The following is a 23,357-nucleotide window of genomic DNA, read 5'->3' as shown; positions in this document are numbered from 1 at the left end:
TGAATTCTTCTTTTGATGATGCAAAACTCTCTGACCCATCTTTATGAATACACTTTCCAATTCTGAGCACTAAATCCTTCCTTCATCCACAATTTTTCACTATTATTGTGATTGAAGAAAAAATCCAGGCAGAGATTTAGCATTTTTAAGAAACCCCTTTGCAATAATTTAATGATAGATTTAATTTCTGTTTGCATTAGCACATCCTTAGGGCTGAAATCCATGAAGACTGCCAAATCTACACAGATACTTTGATTTTGTTCTGTAGCTTACAGAAAAGGATAAATTGGGAAGCTCTTCAAAATAAAAGAATTTTATTATATTCCCATAAACATGCACAACCACAATATATTCTGCAAGTGTGAAAGAGATGGGTTTGAAACTTAGTTGAAGTTATGCAGATCACAGTTTATTTAAAAACATATAAACAAAAAAAATCAAGGTCACAAAGTACAACATTTCTGAGCACTTGTCATATTGAGATCCCATTACTGAATCTACAACATTATCAAACTGTGGTACCACTTTAAATGCTACAGTAAGTATAAAAAATATGTGGACACTCTACTTGGCATTAAATTACCCAGTAGTTACAAACGTGCTGTAAAAGGCAGTCCATATATTACACTTATTTGTTTCAAGCACTTTTCATACTCATTGTTCAGTTTCACAGATTCCTGTACAGCGTGCTTTAGATCTTCTACCTCTTCAAAAAAACCCTAGAAAAACCCCAAAATATTCAACTTAAACTTTCTTTCAAAGACATTCTCAGTAAGAGCTAGTCAGGAGTTCAGTTACTCCAGAGTTCAAAGACACTTTTTATATTTTTATGTGTGTATGGCTGAGTTATGCAAACATAGCTATGGTGAGATACCGCAATCAACTACAACTTTAGGTAATAATTTAATAATTTCTGCCCTGAACAGACAAGCAGAGTTCAAGTTATGTTAAGAGACTGGAATACAGACTAATAATAGGAAAGATTAATTAAAAAAAGGAAAACATATGGATTTACCAGACAGCTACAAAATGACAGTCCAATATGACAAGGGAATAATGTCCCATTCTGATCCTTTGCAAGTGAAGTCAAAAATTGTTGGGAAATACATGGACAGAAGAGTATAATCACCCAAGACTTTGTTTCACCAAACCTTGAATGTTCTAGCTACCAGAGTAACGATGTATCTACCTATAACTACCTATATTTGACATTCTCCTCCCTATTCTTCCAGCATGTTTTTTAAATGAACAGCTGCATACATCTTATATAACATACAGTGACTTAAAACTACCAAAAAAAAGGGCCACTGATAAAAAGCCACAACCTCAGGTTTATGTATCTCTCTCCTGCAAGATGAAATTCTCAGCAACAAATTGTCCCTGATTCCCAAACACAGGGATCTAGAACTCACCCTGGCTCAATGTTCTACAAGTTTCACATCCAATGAACTATCACCCTCTTTTACTGTTACCCCTGAAATTAATACCATAACATTATTTAGTTTGAGAGAAAGGACTGCAAGGTAAGAAAATAGATTCTAAACAGAAAGCAAAAAACAAACATACAAACAACAACAACAAAAAAACCACCAATGAAAAGACTTGAGGAACAAGCAAAAATCAGTTTAAACAATTTGTTGCTGAAAATAAAACTTCATGTCAGTATACTAAACTGAGTCTTCTATAGTTAGGTAAGATCTCATCATCTTGTTACATAACTTTAAGAATTACCAAATGTTCACATTTTCACTTTTTACACCTATCGATCTAACAAAAAAATTCAAAGCCTCTGCCCTCCCTAAACTTGGAGTTTTGTCAGAGGCATAGCTTTGACATGCTTAAGTTCAAGGGAAAACAGTCTTCCTTAGCTGAGCAGCCTTTTAGGACATGAATGTTTTGAGGAGCCATTCATTTCCATCTCTCTCAGAATGCTACACACGGTTTTTTTATGTATTTTACTTGATAACAACATATGTTCAGCCTAAAGACGTTTCAGTTCAGGCGGAAAAGTTAGTTTTTCAAAAATCACCTACTGTTAAGCTTGTCTTAAAATAAATTACCTTGTCTAATCCAGCTAACTCATTTTTTAGTGCTCTCTTTTCTGCAGACAACTTTCCATTTTCTTTCTTCAGCTTTTTAATCTCCTTCAACAATAGCTCTATATTCAAATGAAAAAAATGTAGAGTTCAACCATCACAGTCAACATCCCCCTCATATGAATCATATTACAGCTAAAGAGCTGCCTACCTTTTGTGATATTAGAAAATGATGGTTCAGCATCTTAAAGTACCTTTTTCATACAGTGATTTATTCTTAAGAACTGACCCAGCATATTCCCAGGTACTATTAAAGGAAGGTAACAGGATCTCCCAACTGGATAATCTGAATCTGCCAGATTCTTAGAATGTAGGATTATTTTACTTTATAATACACAAAACACACATCACATGCCTTGATTACATTTTTCTGATTTACAAGAGGGTCACATCAGCCCTTGCTGACAGCACATTTCCTGAAAATTATGCCTACATTAGATGATCTCATCCATCTCTTTCTATGCTTTGAAGTGGAAGATTACACCTGAAATTCCAGATTTACTTATGAGGAAGGATGTGCTGAAACCAGCACCGTCCAGGTTCGTCCAATGTTTTAAACCTAAAAAGAGGTTCTTTTTGGTCTCAGTGCCTGAAAACCAAAGAATGGGGCAGCAAACATTATTACTGAGAGATCTGCGTAGATACATCTTACTAGAATAAATACCAGCCCTAAACGCAGCCACGCACTCCCACCCGTGATTACACCAACGGACCAGTTTCAGAAAAAGAGAAAACAGCAAACATTTTATCACAAACAAAAAAATGCAAGGCTGAATTCTAGATTACAAAATGCCATTTTTACGTAACAGGTTTTCAAAAATGAAAAAGACATTTTAGGTACTGCTGGTTGAAGAAGAAGAAATAGCCTGGAGTGGCCTCTAGATCAGAAATGAAAGGCATTCTCTCTGCTAGGCATACTGGAAGGAACATCATCAAATACAACTATACCATTACCTAAATACCTACTGCAACAGGATTCCTTCTTTTCAGAAATGTCCCTGTGAGAAGTTACTCCTCCCTCTGGGGTTTGACTTCTTTTTCCAGAAACAGCACTAGTTTTCCAAGAAACCTTTTTGCATTCCAGTTGCTCAATTCTTTGCCTCTGCTCTTGAAGATTATGCTCTAGCTCATTAATTTTAATCTGTCAAAACAATTTTTTTTAAATGCATAGAAGAAACACAGTTCAACTGAATACAACTGGAAACACACCCTGAATGCAAACCCAGAGCTTTCGATTGCTGACTTAAAAACTACATTCACCCAAAGGGTCTGAAAGGAGAATTTAGACTGGTCGGCTGCAATGCTCGATCTGTGCCACAAGAGGCAATACCCACTTGAACTGCTCCTGGCCACACAACCCTACTTTCACTCCAGTTATGATGCCAGACTCCTTGTACAGCAAGCCCATAGACCTTGCTACCCAACAGGAAACTCTTTGCCTTCATTTGGTTTGCTTACTGCTGGATTTCTGAGAAAAATCAGCTCATGACACGTGCAGAAAAATACCAGGGCTGGTGCAAGACAGGTCACAAGGTGCATATACAATTGGAAGGACAGGTAGGTGGATGAGTAAAGAAAAAAGCAAGGAAAGGGGAGACAGCTTTCTGCTTCAGACATGCCAGTGACAGAGTTCACTTTTAAAGGGAACTACAGGCTACTCTCCATTATCTCTGTCACAGGAAACCAAGTAGGTATAAAAAGAGAAGCATGGTCTCATTTCACAAAGGTAGAATTACTTTCCAGTCTCCCTACAAGCTTATGTTTGGCTGTTTGATACCAGCTCCTACAAATTCTACTTACAGTGAGATTTTTAATTGCTTTGCTTTGCTCCTTGTTTGTTTTGGTTTCTTTAACATAACGTTTCTGTAGCTCATTATACATCTGAAGGAGTCTAAAACAGAAGAAATGCATAAATTGCTGTAAACATGAAAGACATCTGTTATGGTAGAAGTGTTAGAGATGCCCCACAGAGATCACTTGGGGTGTAGCTGTGCTGCAGAGACTTGTAACAGAAATACTCAAGATGGCAGTGAATGAAACGTGACTGTCAACACAGAAAGAGAAAGCACCAGAAAATAACAGCAAAGCAAGTTAAAAGAATGGTTTGTATGGATGGCAAAGAATCCTTTTTACTCAGCCAGACTGAGGACCCTGCTGTTTTTGCCCAACACACAAGGCCACGCTCCAATTAAACCTCAGTGCAAATCAGTCTTTGAGGGAAGACCCACACACCAGCAACAGGAGGCTGCCAGTGACTTTGCAGCATGTCACAAGCATCATTCCTCTCCCCATCAGCACAACATGAAGAGAAAAAGAACATTCCTAAAGGATTTTTAAAAGTTTCTCCAGAAACTAGTTTCTTACCACCAATCAAGAACCCATGATGAGGACATATGAGGCAGTTCCCAGCTCTCTGCGTTGTACAAAACATCTCATTGCTTCCAAGTGTGTGGGTGTGAGGATATGAGTGAATGAAATCAATGTGAAAATGAGTGGGTAAAATAAACATCAAATAAACAGATTAGGGCTGTTATCTGTCCCTCTGATATTATCTTGCATCAAGTTCTGCTGTACTAATTTCCTACCATATTTCACAGTATTCAGCCAACATATATGAGGCCCACAATTTAACTGATGGACATGAGCAAACATTTTTCCTATTTTTTCAGGAATTCTCACAAGAGCTGCCATTCATAATAAGTCATGACTGCACACCACAAGCAGGAGATGAGCAACACTGTAGCACAGTGCAGCTTTGTAAAAGAACATATACACAGATGCTTGAAAAAAAAGCTTGGTCAGGTTATCTATGTGCAATCTAATACAAGGCAGGTACAGCATTCAGTTCAAAGACTAACGTGGACTTCTTCTACATGAGCACCTAACTAGGAACTCAATTCCAGTCCAGAGTCAGTCAGCCAGCCTGCTTATGTAGCTATGTACCTTGCAAAGAGAGTCTGGTACGCTGTAAAGGTATTAAAAAAAAAAAAAAGAAGATGGGTCTTCAACAGCCACCTAAAGGAAACACTAAAAACAGGGCACTTGGCCAAAAAGCAACAGAGATCTGTGTAAGATCCACAACCCATTTATGTCAGTGGACAAAAAGCAGCCTTTGAAAGGATGGAGCAGCCTGTTTATTTTACAACCAAGTCATAGGCAGATGGAGCAATATTTTATGCAGCTTGCCTAGTTGTTAAAATGTTTCAGTATATTTCTTTCTTAAAGACAAGCTTTTGCATCAGAAAAGCAGTTACAAGAGTTTAATTCTACCATTAATTGGCAAACTACCATAAGTAGTGGTTCAACTCTAAAATTAATTAGACTGAAAAGTAGAACTGCTTCTCTAGCTTATTTAAAAAACAGTATCAGCCTATAAATTTTATATGCACATAACACTGAGCAATATAAAATGAGCTGAGAAAGGTTCCACAAAACAGAAGATGAAACTACAAAATTCTAGGTTAAAAAATCTACAAAAAACATCATATGTGTGCACAAACACATGAAGGAGGTTCCTGGCTCACTAAATTTTTCTCAATGAACTATTTGAGAAAGAAATCAATTTTGTTCTTTGTTCAGCACTATTTTCAAGTTTAATCCAAGATTTTGTAGTTATTTTTAAAATGTGAATGATTTCCCATTGTTTCAAAGGCTGAAAGCCACTTGCATAACAGCAAAAAAAAAATCAACTGATTTAACCATGAACATTTTCTACACTAAAGAGAAGAATAATTCCATGAAGAAGCAGCTTCCAAGAACTCACCTGACACTGTCACTCTCTAGAACCAGATCCTTGCTGTCTCCGCCTTTATGCCATAAACAGGTTTCTGTTTGAACCTGAACACTTAATTGAAACAAACACAACAGCTTCATAAAATCAGATTTCACAAATTTAATTGGATCAAACAAAGCAACTGAAAAAGGCCAAGTTATTTTTCAGTTTGATTTTATGGTAGAGGTTTCCAGGCAGGATCATAAACACACCAAAACTTAAACCCTGGAAGGTTTTTGCAAACCGGTATGTAAATCCTGGCAGGACACTCTCCAAACCACTAGAACTACAGTTTTTCAGGTCCTAAGGTCTCCGTTTCTAAACCTTTTTAACAGCATTGATGCTATTCAACTTACCTTTATCTTACCATCTTTTGGTAGAAAAATAGTGTAAAAGTCTTTGCAACAGAGAGAGCATATTGGCTAAGCAGGAGTACTACTTTTTGCTATTAAAACTGTTCTTTCACTACAATAAATTTTGTATGAGATGCCCCAGACATCCTTTGTCCCTTTACAGGCCTCCAGCACTTTCCACCCTACCACCCTGTTCAAAGACAGTTCCTTAAATTACACAGATCAGATAATGCCTAGTTCATCTTAAGGACATGAAAATAGAAGTCCTGAAATGCTTCACTTCTTTTGATGCAAAAGAGAAATGTTTGACAATTCTTACTCTCTGCTTGTGCCACAGACAGGCGTTAACCGCTGCAGATGCAGTTGTTCTTGGATCTGACACAGATTCTTTTCTAGCTCCTTATTTTTTATGTGTAGTTTTTTCACCTTCTTGACTAACTGCTCATTTTCATCACTGAGCTGAAAAGGAAGAGAATTGAAAAACGAAAAATCAAGGAACAATTTCAAATCAAATAGTAACTAAGCTGACAGCACTTCATATTAAAACCCTCTCCCAAAAGCTTTACTGCATTTATCTTAAGCCATAGAAGCATTTGAAGGAAAATGGCAGGAAAAACAACTGGCTTCAAATTTCATTAACATTTGACTACAACAAAGCTTCTTTAACTTTTTTCTTTTTAAAGGTGTCTAATGTAACTTCATAATTCATTAAGGAACATAATGAATTATGGCAACTGGTTTTGCATTTAAAATTAATCACAGAGGGACAAAGCATCTAAGTTTTCAGTTATACTCCTAAACTACAAACATCAGCTCTGCAACCAAGCTGGTGTTTATTTTTGATTTAACCTCACCAGAGACAAAAAGACAGCCACAGTAGCTGAACTTCTTGCGTGCATGTCTGCTGGACCTTGCCTAGCAGTATGCAGTCATATATATTTGACATACATATAAATGTCTTGGGGTGACTTTACGATGTGTATCCCCTATCGCTGCTCTACGCCCAGAAATTAATTTTGTGCCTTTCTGTGCCTTTAAACCAGCACAATAACATATATGATATTTATAGTAATATATGAAGCAACATAGAACTATATCTATGTAGCAACATATAAGGCAATATACATTATATAATACCTATAATTATATATTTAGTTAGATGTATAACATATACGCACTAGATAGTGTATGTATATATGTAGCATACATATGTGTGTGTATGTATGCGTGTATATATATATATGTATGTACATATATAAAACTACTATATAATATACATGTATATATATACACACAAAAAATATATAAAAATATATAACTATATATATATATATCTTTATATATATATATATATATATATAAAACTGTATTGCTACAGGGTGTGAGTATACCCGACGCTCTGGGCCAGCAGAAGGAAGGCCAGCATCGAGCCCCGCGTTGCGCTCTCAACCTGAGCTCGGCCCCCAAAGCAAACCCGGCCCAGCCGAGCCCCCCGTGCCCTCCCGGGCGCTCCTGCACCGGGACTCCCGGGAGCCGGGGCCGTACTCACTTGGAGGCACCTGTGTACGACAGGCAGGGCCATGGCGAGCGCCGGGAGCTCCGGGGCAGCGGGCGGGACAGGCCGGGACGGGCCCGGGATAGGCCGGGACGGGCCCCGGGATAGGCCAGAACGGGCCCGGGACAGGCCGGGACGGGCCCGGGACAGGCCGCGAGCAGGGACGTCACAGCCGAGCGACCGCCGCGCGCCCCGGGTGCGCCGCCGCCGCCGCCGCCGCCGCCCTGCGCCCCGGGAGCGCAGCCTTTCCCTGCCCCGAGCGTCCGCCTCCGCAGCCGGCGAAACAACAGCCCAGTCCCTTCTAAATTGTCATTAGTTTTATTCGCAGGCTCGCTTGGTGTGTGATTCTCAGGGTGTCCTGCGCAGGGCCAGGTGTTGGACTCGATGATCCTGCTGGGTCGCTTCCATCTCAGCGTACTCTGTGATTCTGTGACTTTCTGTGACTAACAGGTACCAGCTGGGGGCATTGAGAAGTCTGCCAGCCGTAGATTGCACGGGTACACCAGCACACGCCAAGTGAGGGATCTCTGCAAAAGCAGGTTCTGCATCTCCCCCATCACAGAGATACAGGCGGGCCCAGACATCCCCCTGGCAGCAGGATAACAGCGTGCCTGATAATGCTGCTGCCCAGTGGGGAGCGGCAGCTGTGTCCTTAGTGTCGGTGGTACTTGCTATTGCTACTACTTGCTGAGCTTTGCCTTTTGTGTATAAGTATCTAAAGGGAGGGTGCCAAGAGGATGGAGCCAGGCTCTTCTCGGTGGTGCCAAGCAATAGGACAAGTGGCAACAGGCAGAAACCGATTCACAGGAAGCTCCACCTGGATATGAGGAAGAACTTCTTTACTGTAGGGTGACCACAGACTGGAGCAGGTTGCCCAGAGAGATGTGGAGTCTCCCTCACGGGAGATGCTCAAGAACCATCTGGACACAACCCTGTGCTATGTGCTCTGGGATGACCCTGCTTGAGCAGGGAGGTTGGGCCAGATCACCCACTGTGGTCCCTTCCAGCCTAACCCAGTCTGTGATTCTGTGATTTGGTTTTATCATTTTTCTGGTATTTTTGGCAGGCCTGGCTGCAGGGCACACAGGCGGAACAAAAGCTTTTCACCCTCAGGACTGGACCTTACAGACACCTACCAACAGCAAGCACTCACCAGCCACAGGAAGACCAGCTATCACAGCAAGACTGACCCAAAGCAGTGATCATTGCCTGCTGGTCTTCCAAGCCTCTGTTATTGGCAGTTTAAAACCTTTCCTGTTCCTCTCTCATTTGCTAGGTCTCAAATCTAGGTCTTCTCTTGTTCTCTGCATCTCCTGTCTTTGTATAAAATCTTGCCTCACTCATTTCTTAAAGCACATTGTATTTCCATCATTTTTTCCTTTTTCTTTTTTATTTTTGTGTCAAATGTTGCTAGATGCCACCTGCCCCTCCATCTTCACCATGTAGCCCACCCGATTGCAGTGCCTTGCAAATTTTGCACTCCTACCAGACCAGGTTGCTCAGAGCCCCACCCAACCTGACCTTGAACACTGGCCAGGCCTGAGGTATCCACAGCCTCCCTGGACAACCTGTTCCAGTGCCTCACCACCCTCACAGTAAAGAATTTCTTCCTAATATCCAGCCTAAATTTCCCCTTTCAATTTGTACCCATTACTCCTTGTCCTATCACCACAGCTCCTAACCAAGAGTCCCTCTCCAGCTTCCCTGTAGGCCCCTGGATACTGGAAGGTTGCTGTGAGGTCTGAACAGCCCCAGCTTTCTCAGCCTGTTGTGCCTGGGAAGAGGGTGTGGAGATGACAGGAGCTCACCACTGCCTCCTTGTGAGTCCACAGCTGACCAAAAGCATGGCAGGAGACGGGTCAGGTTAGGCTGCAAGTGGGAACTGTAACTGCAATCAGATTAAGGGAAGTGTCACACACCTCTGGCTCCAGGGCACAACCTGGCATCTCTCCTCCTCCACTCTCAACCCCGTCACCCATCCAGTCAACTTCTTGAACTTCACACAGGGGTCACAGTGAAAGGTGAAAGCCTTGTCTATATTCAGCTCAGCCTTCGCTGTGCTGAGCTGAATGGACACAAGATCCCAGCTCTGAGGCTGGCAGCAACCTGAGAGTCCATGTGAGGGAAGGATATGCCCGTGGTATTACCTGCTGCCAGGAATCCTGCCTGTGAAGTCTTCTGTAGAGGTTCCATAGAAGCAGCCACCCAACACTGCTAATTGCTGGAGCCTGTGACAAGTCACCTTGACTCCAAATTCCCTGGCACCAAAATTGCTACTTCAGTCAGCTAACATGGAGTGAATTGGCAACAGACAGTTCATACTGTGGAAACCACGAGGTCACTTCTTGGTAAAAGGACAGCTGGATGTAACTAGCTACAGTAGCAGCAAGGAAAAAATAAAACTGGGAGGGATAGTACCAGCCAGCAGGGCAATGGTGCTGTAGAGAAAGGTAAGTCCCATTTTCAGATGAGGTAGCAATACCCTGAGATGCAATTACTCAGTTTTATTCTGGCTTATCCAACACAAACAAGGTCTCAGGTGAGGTCCTGAGTGCACCTGGCCTATCTCCTGGCACATTTCCTGCATCCCTTTCGCCAGTACCCCCACCCAGTTCAGGTAGTCTATTTCTGAGGTGGGCTGTTGGGCGGTATCAGGCTGTGGGGCAGGGTCTCTAGTGTCTGGGGCTGTGTCAGGCTGTGGGGTAGGATCTCTAGTGTCTGGGGCCGTGGCAGGTTCTGGGGCAGGATGAGGCTCTGGGGTAGGATCTCTAGTGTCTGGGGCCATGTCAGGTTCTGGGGCCTCAAAGAGGAGATAAAGGAAATGAGGAAGGAAATGAGAGAGGAGATGAGGGAGGAGATGAGGGAAGAGATGAAGAAGGTCAGTGTGGCACCAGTGTGAGTCACAGGCCCCCAAGTCAGAGCCCGTCGTCCCCCTGCTAGAGAGAGAGGGTACACCCCACGAGCTGAGCTGTGGTTTTTCCTGTGTGAGCATGGGGAAGACATGAGAAGGTGGGATGGGAAACCCACCTCTGTCCTGGCAGCGCGGGTGCGTGAACTCAAGGAGGGAGGCACTAACCGAGGGGGTTCCGCTAAGGTGAAGGTAGCCTCAGCCTCCCCGTGACCGAGCTGCCAGGCATTACAGAAGGGAGGATGATATGTCGGATCCCCTTGAAGGTACCTCGAGCATGTACGCCCAGGGAAAGATGATAACCAGGGCTAGAGGGGCCCTGCCTCTAGCCAGGAAGAGGCACAGGAGAACCGGGTTTTCTGGACGGTGTGGATCCGATGGCCTGGCACATCAGAGCCACAAAAATATGATGCATTGGTTGATACTGGGGCACAGTGGTACTTTAATGCCATCGGGACAATGTGGGGGCAGAACCTGTATCCATCGCTGGGGTGACTGGGGGGATACAGCAGTTGACCCTTTTGGAAGCTGAGGTGAGCCTGACTGGGAAGGAATGGCAAAAGCATCCGATTGTGACTGGCCCAGAGGCCCCGTGTATTCTGGGCATAGACTTCCTCCGGAATGGCTACTACAAAGACCCAAAAGGACTCAGGTGGGCATTTGGGATTGCTGCTGTGGAGGCAGAGGGCATTAGGCAATTGAACACCCTGCCTAGACTATCTGAGAATCCTTCTGCAGTTGGGCTCCTGAAAGTGGAAGAACAACGAGTGCCAATTGCCACCTCGATAGTGCACCGCCGGCAGTATCGGACAAATCGAGATGCTGTGATCCCCATCCACAAGATGATCCGCGGAGCTGGGAGAGTCAAGGGGTGGTCAGCAAGACCCACTCACCCTTCAACAGCCCCATCTGGCCTGTGCGCAAGTCTGACAGGGAATGGAGATTGACTGTGGACTATTGTGCCCTGAATGAAGTGACTCCACCATTGAGCGCTGCCGTGCCGGACATGTTGGAGCTCCAGTACGAGCTGGAGTCCAAAGCAGCAAAGTGGCACGCCACTATTGACATTGCCAATGCATTTTTCTCCATTCCTCTGGGAGCAGAGTGCAGGCCTCAGTTTGCTCTCACCTGGAGGGGTGTGCAGTACACTGGAACCAACTGCCCCAGGGGTGGGAAGCACAGTCCCACCATCTGTCATGGACTGATCCCAGGCTGCACTGGAAAAGGGTGAGGCTCCAGAACATCTCCAGTACATTGATGACATCATTGTGTGGGGGAACACCGCAACAGAAGTGTTTGAGAAAGGAAAGAGAATAATCCAAATTCTCCTACAAGCTGGTTTCGCCATCAAGAAGAGCAAAATCAAGGGACCTGCCCGAGAGATCCAGTTCCTGGGAGTAAAGTGGCAAGATGGACGGCGTCAGATTCCCACTGAGGTCATCAATAAGATCACTGCGATGTCTCCACCGACCAACAAGAAGGAAACACAAGCTTTCCTAGGCACCATAGGTTTCTGGAGAATGCACATTCCTGAGTACAGCCAGATCGTGAGCCCTCTCTACCTGGTTACCTGCAAGAGGAACGATTTCCACTGGGGCCCTGAACAGCAGCAAGCCTTCGCCCAGATCAAACAGGAAATCGCTCATGCTGTAGCCCTTGGCCCAGTCAGGATGGGACCAGAGGTAAAGAACGTGCTCTACTCTGCAGCCAGGAACAATGGTCTGTCCTGGAGCCTCTGGCAGAAGGTGCCTGGTGAGACTCGGAGTCAACCACTGGGATTCTGGAGCCGAAGCTATAGAGGATCTGAAGCCAACTACACTCCCACAGAGAAGGAAATCCTGGCAGCTTATGAAGGAGTCCAGGCTGCCTCAGAAGTAATTCGGCACAGAGGCACAACTCCTCCTGGCACCCCGACTACCGGTGCTGGGGTGGATGTTCAAAAGGAAAGGTTCCCTCCACGCATCACGCCACCCGACGCTACTTGGAGCAAATGGATCGCCCTCATCAACGCAGCGTGCCCGAATTGGAAACCCAAGTCGCCCTGGGATCTTGGAAATAATTACGAAGTGGCCGGAGGTGAGACTTTTGGGTTATCTTCTGAAGAAGAAGAGGAGCAGGTGACACGTGCCGAAGAAGCCCCACCATATAACGAGCTACCAGAGAGTGAAAGACAATACGCCCTCTTCACTGATGGTTCCTGCCGAATTGTAGGCGCTAGCCGGAAATGGAAAGCCGCTGTATGGAGCCCCACACGACAAGTTGCACAGGCTACTGAAGGAGAAGGTGGATCGAGCCAATTTGCTGAGCTCAAAGCTGTCCAATTAGCCCTGGACATAGCTGAAAGAGAGAAGTGGCCAAAGCTCTACCTCTACACTGATTCATGGATGGTAGCCAATGCTCTGTGGGGTTGGCTGGAAAGGTGGAATAAGGCAAACTGGCAGCGCAGAGGAAAACCAATCTGGGCTGCTGAAGAGTGGAAAGACATTGCCACTCGGGTAGAGAAGCTATCCGTGAAGGTCCGTCATGTAGATGCTCACATCCCCAAGAGCCGGGCTAATGAAGAACATCGTAACAACAAACAGGTAGATCAAGCTGCGAAAATAGAGGTGTCCCAGATAGACTTGGATTGGCAACATAAAGGAGAACTGTTCCTAGCTCGATGGGCCCATGATGCCTCAGGTCATCAGGGCAGAGATGCCACCTATAAGTGGGCACGAGACCGAGGGGTGGATCTAACCATGGACAGTATCTCCCAGGTTATCCATGATTGTGAGACATGCGCTGCGATCAAGCAGGCCAAGCGGGTGAAGCCTCGTGGTGGGCGATGGTCCAAATACAAGTATGGGGAGGCCTGGCAGATTGATTACATCACACTGCCTCAAACCCGCCAAGGCAAGCGCTATGTGCTCACAATGGTAGAAGCCACCACTGGATGGCTGGAGACCTACCCTGTGCCTCACGCTACTGCCCGGAACACCATCCTGGGCCTGGAAAAGCAAGTCCTTTGGAGGCATGGCACCCCTGAGAGAATCGAGTCTGACAATGGGACTCATTTCAAGAACAGCCTTATAAACACCTGGGCTAGAGAACATGGCATAGAGTGGGTGTACCACATCCCTTACCATGCACCAGCAGCTGGGAAGGTTGAGCGGTGTAATGGACTGCTTAAAACCACCTTGAAGGCACTGGGTGGGGGGACTTTCAAAAACTGGGAGATGCATTTAGCAAGAGCCACCTGGTTAGTTAACACTCGAGGTTCCACCAGCCGAGCAGGCCCTGCCCAATCTGAACCCCTACAAACAACAGACGGGGATAAGGTTCCAGTGGTGCACATGAGAGGTATGCTTGGAAAAACTGTTTGGGTAAAGTCTGCCTTGAGCAAAGACAAACCCATCCGTGGGGTTGTTTTTGCTCAGGGACCAGGTTGCACCTGGTGGGTGATGCAAAAGGATGGAGAGACCCGATGCTTACCTCAAGGGGACCTTGTTTTAGGGTGAACTACCCATGGCTCTGTACTTGTATCAGTATCAGCATGTATATTTGTATATAATTTGGGTAATGCATAGATTTATATGGTTAAAAAAGTTAAGTTTCATGTAACATGTTAGTATGGGAAAAAATTCGGGGTGGATAATGTTGGGGTTTTAGTTTAGTCTTAGTTTTTTTCCTGTTAAAGGAATTTTCTCCCATATGCATGTTGCTAGGGGACAAATAGCTGTACTTAAGAAAGACAAAAAGGGGAGTGGCTGGCTTTTTGTCTACACCTGGGTGTGGGGTCAGTTCGCTCGGAGCGTCCGGAGAGAGAAGCTGCAGAGAAAGGAGCTGCTGCTTCTTTCTTGGCCGTTTTTTCTTCCTGCTGGAAACAACGCCGGGACCCCAAAAGCCGCTTTCCCTGCCCTGCTGGAGACCGGGCTGTGGCTGCCCTGCCCTGCTGCTGCTTCGAGCTTTCGCTACGCTGTAGCCCTGCTCGCCCTGCCTGCCTGGGCCTCCGTGGGGTTCTCCCATCTGGATACATCTCGTCTGCCACCCGGGATTTGCGTCCGTCCCTGCCGTTCCAGCCTGCTGTTCCTGAGAGTCCGGGCCCGACACAGGGGTTTGTGAAGCCTTTGTTCCATCCTTCCCGGGATCCCAGGCACCAGAGCCGCGGGTTTCCCGAGCTCGCTCCGGAGCGCCCCCTGCAGCCGCGGGGGAACCATCGCACCTGCCCTGCTCACCGGGAGCCGCCAGCGCCCCTGCCGGCTGCGAGCGGAACTGCACCCGAGGGGAAAAGCCTGACAGCCGAGAAGGCTGGCACTGGGTTTGTGATTGCTGTTACTGCCATAGTTGTTGTTTGTTTGACTGTTTGAGTATATATATATATATATATATATATATATAGTAAGGAACTGTTATTCCTATTTCCCACATCTTTGCCTAAAGGCCCTTGATTTCAAAATTATAATAAGTCAAAGGAAAAAGGGTTATATCTGCCACTTCAAGGGAGGCTTCTGCCTTCCTTAGCAGACACCTGTCTTTCAAAACCAAGACATAGAGAAAGGTAAGTCCCATTTTCAGATGAAGTAGCAATACCCTGAGATGCAATTACTCAGTTTTATTCTGGCTTATCCAACACAAACAAGGTCTCAGGTGAGGTCCTGAGGAGTCTGTAAAACAGGAATAAAAATTACATATAGAAGAAAATACAGCGTATCAGGAGGTGTTGAAATCAGAATCATTTTAACTGACTTTATCTTTGGTTATTGTAAGGGACAGTAGTAATTGTTTCCCATGTCCTCCAGAGGAGAATGAGCAGAAATAAAGTTACTGTCTAACAGAGTAGACATCTCTCATCCCTTCAACTGGATGAGAGGGAAAATTTCTTGATATCAAAGAAAAATACATGTAGTTCTTCCTCACCATATATTTTAATAAACACATCAGAGAATGATCAGGCATGACTTTGAATACAGGTATACCTAATACACACAGCACAGTGGCACAGAGCAAGTAGACAACAAGTCCCTTCCAGACCAACATTTCAATGAATCTATGTTACTGATTTAGAAGAAAATGCACTCTGATATATAATACAGATTCTGATGTTTTGTAAAATTACTTCAGAAATAATTTTTCCAGTGACAAAGAAGCTGTAGTGTAAGTGTGGTGGAGAGAGATCAGCACAGTGGAATCCAGCGTATCCTGCATACCAGTATCGCACTGTAGACAGTACCAGTAGGATAACAGTTGTTTCCTCAATATTGGGAATGTCATAATCACTTTATACCATACAAGGCAAGACCACTTGAATATCAAGGAATAATACTGTACAAAGTGTGTGCAAGGCTCAATAGGACTTACATTCCTATGGTACCCAGGTGTTTGCTTTTGGGTTGGGGTTGTTCGGGGTATTTTAAATACTGTGAGTGTAGCAGTAAAGCAAAAAGCCCAAATGGATTAATTCAGGACTTCTGCAGAAACTAGAGCATAGAAAAGGCAGCACCAGGCAGCACTCAAATAGCAACTTAGGTCAGAAGTAGCAGAGAAAACAAGCCCATGATGAGTCTTGGGCCACTTGAGAGGCTGAGGGAGCCAGGCCTGTTCAGCTTGGAGAAGAGACGACTGAGAGGGAACCCCATCAATGTGTATGAATATTTAAAGTGTGAGTCTCCAGGATGTTCTCTGTGATGCCAAGCAATAGGACAAGTGGCAAAAGGCAGAAACTGATGCACAGGAAGTTCCACCCAGATATGAAGAAGAACTTCTTTACTGTGCAGGTGACCGTGCACTGGAAGAGATTGCCTAGAGAGGCTGTGGGGTCTCCCTTGCTGGAGATATTCAAGTGCCATCAGGACACAATCCTTTGCTATGTGCTCTGGGATGACCCTGCTTGAGCAGGGAGGCTGGACCACATGACCCACTGTGGTCCCTTCCAACCTGACTCATTCTGTGATTCTCATGTGTAAAACCTTGCAGACTCAGTTTCCCCAGCTCTTCTACCAACACAACCAGTTCTGGGCACACTGCTGCTCTCCTGCTTACCCAGGAGCTGACGAGGCAGGTAGGCACAGTTTTTAAGACCCAAATAGTTTCAAAACTCAGAAATTACTAGTAGAACACAAAAAACCTGGGAAATAGACCAACAGAGCTAAAAGGGAAACAAGAATTCCTGATTTCTGACCTAGAAAGTGGGCCCTGTTCTTTCCCACTTTTCCGTGCCTGGCAGGGGAATTGAAGACAGACGGAGGAAGCAGACAACAGCCAAGTTTCTCACCTATGCTGCTAGACCTGCAAGGAGTTTGTGTAAGATGCAGATTTTGTCAAACTAGCATTGATCCATCCAAATGACACCAAAAAAACCCCTACTTGTATCTTGATCCTCTTGGGAAAAGCTACAGCTGAAGCTCTTGTTGGTTTAATCATGCACATTTATGAGCAGACATTTTCAAAACGGCCATTGATTTTGAGAGGCTCCACTTCAAAATGAGCATCCATTCTTCCAAATTAAAGGTACTCAATCAATTTTTAAAATTGGCCTAAGGCTGGTGGGTAGCACTGGCCATCAGATTTTGAAGCATCCAAAATCAAAACCTAATGTTAGCCTACGTGTATACAAAAAACCCCATCATTTATACAAATGATAAAAGACTGATGTGTACTTGATTAGGAAACATGATTCCAAAGATCCTAACAATACAAGCTTTTTTAAAAACTTCTCTGTGGCAGTGAATGTATGAAATGCCACTGGGATACTTTTCACTGTAAACAATTACAGCAGAAACATTTCCCTGCACTATTATTCAGCTCGTTTGTTGAACACATTCTTGTTTCCTTGCATTTTTGTTTTAATGTAGTTTGGTATGAACAAAGACACATTTCATGCTGGCTCACACAAATGAAATTGTCATTGATTCCAGCGGTGCTGAGCCTGCTACTTGCTGCCAAACAGCAGGAATGTGACCCATTGCACTCTTCTTCAGCTACATGTGCACCAAAATCATTGATTTGTCAGAAAACACATAAGCATGGGATTACCTGATGCAACCCTACAATAACTCCCAAGTGTAGCCTTTTTTCTACATGGACTAAAGGACAATATGTGTCCTTTCAACCCTCAGAGAGCTACCATCCTCATCTGATTTTTCAGGAATTAAAATTTTCCTATAAAAATCTTCATGCCTTTGTAAATCATATACAAATTTCACCTGCCCTAAATTAATCTCTTTTATTCCATCCATCAGCTGTGTCAGCAGTGACTTCTTCCTGAGTCCATTTCAGTCTGGAAGATGGCAAGACTTAACGTGATTTTTCTGCCCAGTATGTTCTGTGGTACAATCGGGGCTGCCAGTCTCACAGACAAATGCCAGTTGAAAAATCATGGAACAACCTTGAACAAAATGGCCAACATGGGAAAACAGCCCTTTCCACATCTTGTTTAGATCTTTGGTCACAGAGTAATAATCCCATTTGTGTTCAGGAACCTTCCCTGAAACAGGGAGAAGCAGTCTGGCTTTTCCAAGCCTCAGCACAGCCACTTTTGCTAAAAGCAAAAGTTCAGAGTTCAGTTCATGAACATTTCCTGCATATCAAGAGGAAAAGCACCAAGACATGGTCAGATTAAAGGTGACTGTTTGCAGAATTGGAAACAAAAAATATTTTCTCATAATAGATGAGAAAGTGAATCTTAAAGCTGACAAAATCTAACAGAGATAATACTTATTAATCCAAATCAGGCTGCAGGCATTCCTGTCACAAGCACACTGACAGAAGTTCTGTATCTCCTTCAGTGACAGAAACATCAAGTTACATTGTTTTCAGTGGATAATGTTCAGTGTCTTCCGTGGATCAAAAAACAAGACTGGCGTGCATGTGGCAGAGACAGCCTGCTGCTTCTTCCTTCAAGGCCAGGGAAAAACACCTTTTTATTTTACACGTACAGGTGTGGTCTAGGGAAAAGAATAACAGCCTGGGACTGTATTACCTTGTCACAGAACGCTCTATAGAAAAGAAAAACATCTCTTGCTGTAGAATCAAAGGCACTTGCACCTCAGGAAAGTTCTTGCAGCCATACCTCCTGGAAGGGAAAATTTCCCAGGATGACAGAGCCAGTCCGAAAACTCCAGAAAAAACTGAAGGATGCCATTTTACCAGTAGAGCTGTCTGTTGGACCTTGAAGTGAGAAAAAATTTCCTTGTTAGAACCAACCCCCAGGGTAGATCTTAAGGGAGAGCCTTGTACTGCATGTTTGAGACAGTTTGTTAGTTTGTGGCAGGAGGGAAGATGTGGACCATGTCTAAGCAGTGATCCCTGGGCCTTCTGGACATAAAGAAGAAAGATGGTCAGAGTATGGCTCTGCATGACAGAAAGGGAACACAAGAAATACCTCATACACCACTCAGAACAGTGTGTTAATCAAGCATTATGCCATAAACGACTCATTAGCAAGCATTGCAAAAAACTGTGCCAGTGTTAAGAATTCCTGATTGTCTCTGATGAAGCAGAAGTGGGATCACCACAGCTCTTCTGGGGAGTCCAGCAACAAGAGAGAGCATCTCCTTATGGTCTAACTTCCCTCCTTGTAGGCAAAAGGAAAATCTGGGCCAAACAGCCCTTTTATCAGGTATAAAATCTCTCATTGCAACATTAAAATTACATTAAACTACAACACTGTAGCAGTTTACACAAACAAAAGGCTTCTCATCTGGGTTACCTCTTAAAGGCAGGCTCAAACTACATGCTTTGTGAGATTCCTGATAAAAGCTCTGGGGAAAAGGGCTAGAGACGGTAAACAACAATTTTATATGAGTAATCCAATATAATCCTATGCTGGGTAAAAAAGCCATCTGCATGGATTCCCAGTGAAGTGCTTTAATAACAGTGCAGCGAACCTCTGGCTGTCACGCTGAGGAAATGCTCTTTCGCACTCAGGCTAGTAACTGTAAAAGATTTCTTCCTTTTTTTTCCCCCCCCTCTATTTTTATCAAAGTTGTTATACACTTGTCCTCCCATTTTATTCCCTATTAGGAATCCATCCATCAAATCCATGAAGTGACAAAGATCCGTCAGGCCCGTGAAGCGACAAAGATCCTCACTGGAAAGCATCTGAGGATTCCACGTCAACGGACGGGTAGCTACAGTGAGGTCACCCTCTCTGCAAAACTACAACCTATTTTATGGCATCACTGCAGCCTGCAATTACTGTCGAAGGAGAGAATGGCAAGCTGTCTGCTGAGGCAGAATTAAAGCAATTCCAGCTGCAGCAGCTTCCCCCCGCGAGTGACCCTGGGGTTTGCTCCGAGCAGACCGCAGTGGGGACCCCTGCGTGGCGCACAGAGCGGCTGAGGACGGGAAGGGAAGGAGACTGCCACCCCCAGCTGAGCCACACCTAATCAATTAGGGTTTCACACCCCGGGAGAGCAGAAATCCATGACTAGGCTCCCTTTTCTCTTCTGGCGTCAGAGAGAACAGGTTTTCCTCTCCACTGAGCATTCATTGTCTCAGGGAGGGAAGTCCAACATCCACACAAATCTGGCTGGGGCTCAGGAAAATTGAGGCAGACAAAGCACCCAGGAAACACTTGTATTTCAGGTTCATCAGGATGGGCCTATTCCAAATGGACAAGATTAAACACGTGGCGTGTGTGTAGGTTACAAAAGGCATGTGAGAGGAACTGGCTAGCGTTTGGGGTTATGAAAGATCAGAGGTTATGAAAGACCTTGGCAGTTATGAAAGATGAACGGAGAGTCTGATCCAGCAAGGCAGAGAGCAGCCTCAACCTGCTCAGAGGTGAATGGATATTCAAAATCAGCCAGCAGCTCACATGAGGAAGCTCACACTGCCTGGGCAGGTCTAGGCTAAGGAAGGTTTGAAAAAAACTTCAGAAAAGTAATAAATAAACAGTTGTCATGGACTAGGAGATTGATAAAGAGAAATATTACCGTTTATAGGCCTTACAGGCAGCTGTATGTTTTTGCAAAATATTTTGGAAGGTCTTAAAATACTAGCTGCAGTCACTGATTTTCTAAGAAGTGTTCTTTGCTGGCCTTCTAGTTCTGTTTTAAATCTACCTGCATGAGCCACATAGCTGCAATGAATCTGTAAAAACCGAGAATAAATATGTAAAATATCATTCAGATATTTTAGCCTCTCAGGTTCAGCCTGGTGACCCTATTATCAATATTTTACCACCAGAAAGAAGAGAAGGTTGGGGAAATTCTACTGTCCAAATGCTTGTTTTCCAGACATCACTTAGAAAGAGGACATACTCCTGCTTAGAAAAATATTGAGGCGAGCACTTCCCTGTGTTTGCAACAGTACTTCTCTGTGATGTGTGTGTAACTTTCTGTAGATACCTTCAGTGGGGATACTTGTGCATCCTGCCTACTACATTGTAATTCACACTGCCTGCTTCCAAAACATGCCTTAAACTGCCTTCCAAATGCCCCTGTGGCAGCCTACTAACAACAAATCTCCAGGCATTGAGGCAGACCCGAGGCATACAGGAAGAAACCATCTGCACTACATCAGAATAGGATCTAGCCTGTTTCAGCAATAGGTATAGACTTCTGTTGATGGTGAATTCAGTAACTAAAACTTTGTATTTCAAGGAAAAATACAGAAAACACTTTTGTCATGGCCTGAGATGCTTCCTAGAACGCAAAGCCAGGGTTAACTGTACATTTTCTTTTTTACCAAAATTGTCTATACTACATCTCAGCAATGTCTATACTTCATCTCACCATGAAATACATTTACACATCTGGCCCTGCACAGAAACTCTCTGGAAGGTCCTGAAGCCACCGTGTGCTATGGCAGCAATAAAAAGTACAAATTTCCTATCAACCTAGAGGAAACTCAGATTAAGGAAGAATCCAGAGCAATTCTGTTCTACACTAGTCCAAATTATATTGCATGTTTGTAGGGTTATTGCACTTAAGGAAACTAATCTTACATAAGAACAAAGGAGATATGTGTTTGGAAGAAACAAGTGACGTAGAGCAATTAGTCAGCAGAAAGATTGACAAACATTTGGTAAGAATTTATTCAACAAAATTTCATCATTTCATACTTGAACCAAACTTTCACACTTTGTGTAGTAGTTAATTCGCCTTCTCAGATTTTGTTACCATTTTTTTCCTGGTTCAAAATGGGGACTAAAAAATATTTCACTAAGTAGAGTGACAGCCTTGCTGTCTTTGTGGCATCCACTGCCAGGGTGGAGCTTAGAAATTTAAAGAATGAAGTTGAATTCTTGTGCTACAATCCATGAAGTTCAGTCCCTTGCTTTAGAAGGAAAAGGTCCAAGTGTTTTATTTTAAAAAGTGTATATTATTTTTGTGAACTACATGTGGCAAGTGTCCCTCTCATCCCAAAGTCATCTGCATCCTAAAAGATAAACAATAAAAGAAAATAGATCTAGATTTAGGTATTAAATAGAATACCCAAGTCAATTTAATTTTGCCTGGTCTCTAGGAAATTTATTAATTTTGTGTTCAGAGATAGTAAGTGGTGGTGTTATGCAATTTTCTTCATGCAAACCTGTTTGCCACTAAAGCGGTTCTATTCTAGCCCTGAAAATGAAACTCTCAACCACAAAGCAGGTGCTGAAAGACAATAACAAATTTCATACACTCTCTGTACTTAATGCCCCTTTCAAAATCTATGCTGATGGACTCAGTCCCTGGGCTCTCTTTTTTCCCATTCAATGCCAAGTGTGCATCAGAACAAGTCATTTGGAAAAGCCTCACTCTGACAGATAAAGTGTGTGTTCCCAACACTCACTCGGTGTTTTAAGCACAACAGTCTGGCTGCTCTATTGCATAAGCATGCATTCATCCTGGGCTGCCCTCCTTCTACGAGGCGGATCCAGAATCGCTTAGCTCTGTTCCCTACTCTGCCGGCATGGCAATTTGGCTTATACGGATTCTAGAACAGTGGGGCCTGAATTCTCCTCTTCTCATCCTTGACAAATCCAAAATGACACACGAAGACAAGGGAAAAATGGAAAGGGCCGTGTATTTCTTAGCACACACTTGAACTCCCAAGCACTAACAAGCTACTGAACTTTAAAACCTGAACTTGCCTTTCCTCTCCCGGGGCCGCTTTTCCCACACTTTTTCCCTTTCATTCCCGAGATGGCCGATGCCAGCCGCCAGCTTTTCCCCCAAAGCCCCGGTAACGCCGACAGCCGGGCTCCCGTTCCGCGGGATGGCCCTGGGGAGCGGGGGGCAGCGGAGCCCCCGAGGGGCCGCTCGACCTGGGAGCGCGGCGGCTCCTCCTCGTCCCGGGGGAAACAGGAGCGCCCCAGCCCCAGCACGGCGCTCCCGGCGCCATGTCAGGCGGGGTGGCCGGGGCACGGCCACGGCGATGGCGGCGCGGCGCATCCTGCCCTCCGCATCCTGCATCCTGCCCTCCGCATCCCGCACCCGGCTCTCCGCATCCCGCACCCTGCTCTCCGCATCCCACCCTCTCGGCGCGGCCCCGGCGCTGCTCTCCGCAGTACCCCCGCCTCTCCCGATCCTCCTCCGCCCCCGAGGCTCACCTAAAGTCAGCGCCCAGCAGCCAGCCCGCCTTCCCCATTGACCGCGGCGGCCGCCTCTCTCCGCCCCGCTGCGCTGGGCGGGGCGCTGCCGGGGCGCGCAGTGACAGCGCCGGGCGGTGCGTGCGCCCAGGGCATCCTCCTCGGCGGGCGCTCCTG

At 44.8% G+C, this 23,357-nt stretch overlaps 2 protein-coding genes across 3 annotated transcripts in view; both read right to left on the bottom strand.

The window, feature by feature from the left end:
• The window catches only part of MPPE1 (metallophosphoesterase 1), a 36,971-nt gene extending 13,671 nt beyond the window's left edge, over window positions 1-23,300 (bottom strand). Inside the window, exons 1-2 of one of the 2 annotated variants that reach the window (XM_039548190.1) lie at window positions 23,202-23,300; window positions 18,732-18,829 (exon numbers count right to left, since the gene is read on the bottom strand). The gene's annotated coding sequence lies outside the window, so the exon portion shown is untranslated. The remainder of the gene's footprint in view (window positions 1-18,731; window positions 18,830-23,201) is intronic. The other variant, XM_039548191.1, reaches the window with a different exon arrangement.
• Window positions 388-8,078, bottom strand: LOC104687274 (centrosomal protein of 290 kDa-like). The gene is made up of 7 exons (XM_039548194.1): window positions 7,771-8,078; window positions 6,541-6,680; window positions 5,860-5,940; window positions 3,897-3,987; window positions 3,051-3,237; window positions 2,061-2,158; window positions 388-719 (listed from the first exon to the last, which is right to left on the bottom strand). Exons 1-7 carry the CDS (start codon window positions 7,801-7,803, stop codon window positions 591-593), a joined length of 759 nt encoding a protein of 252 aa, XP_039404128.1. The 5' UTR covers window positions 7,804-8,078; the 3' UTR covers window positions 388-590.
• Window positions 23,301-23,357: the final 57 nt, after the last annotated feature.

The sequence above is a fragment of the Corvus cornix genome, chromosome 2, assembly GCF_000738735.6.
Source record: "Corvus cornix cornix isolate S_Up_H32 chromosome 2, ASM73873v5, whole genome shotgun sequence".
NCBI classification, from domain to species: Eukaryota; Metazoa; Chordata; class Aves; order Passeriformes; family Corvidae; genus Corvus; species Corvus cornix.
This window is presented reverse-complemented; position numbering and strand designations above follow the sequence as displayed.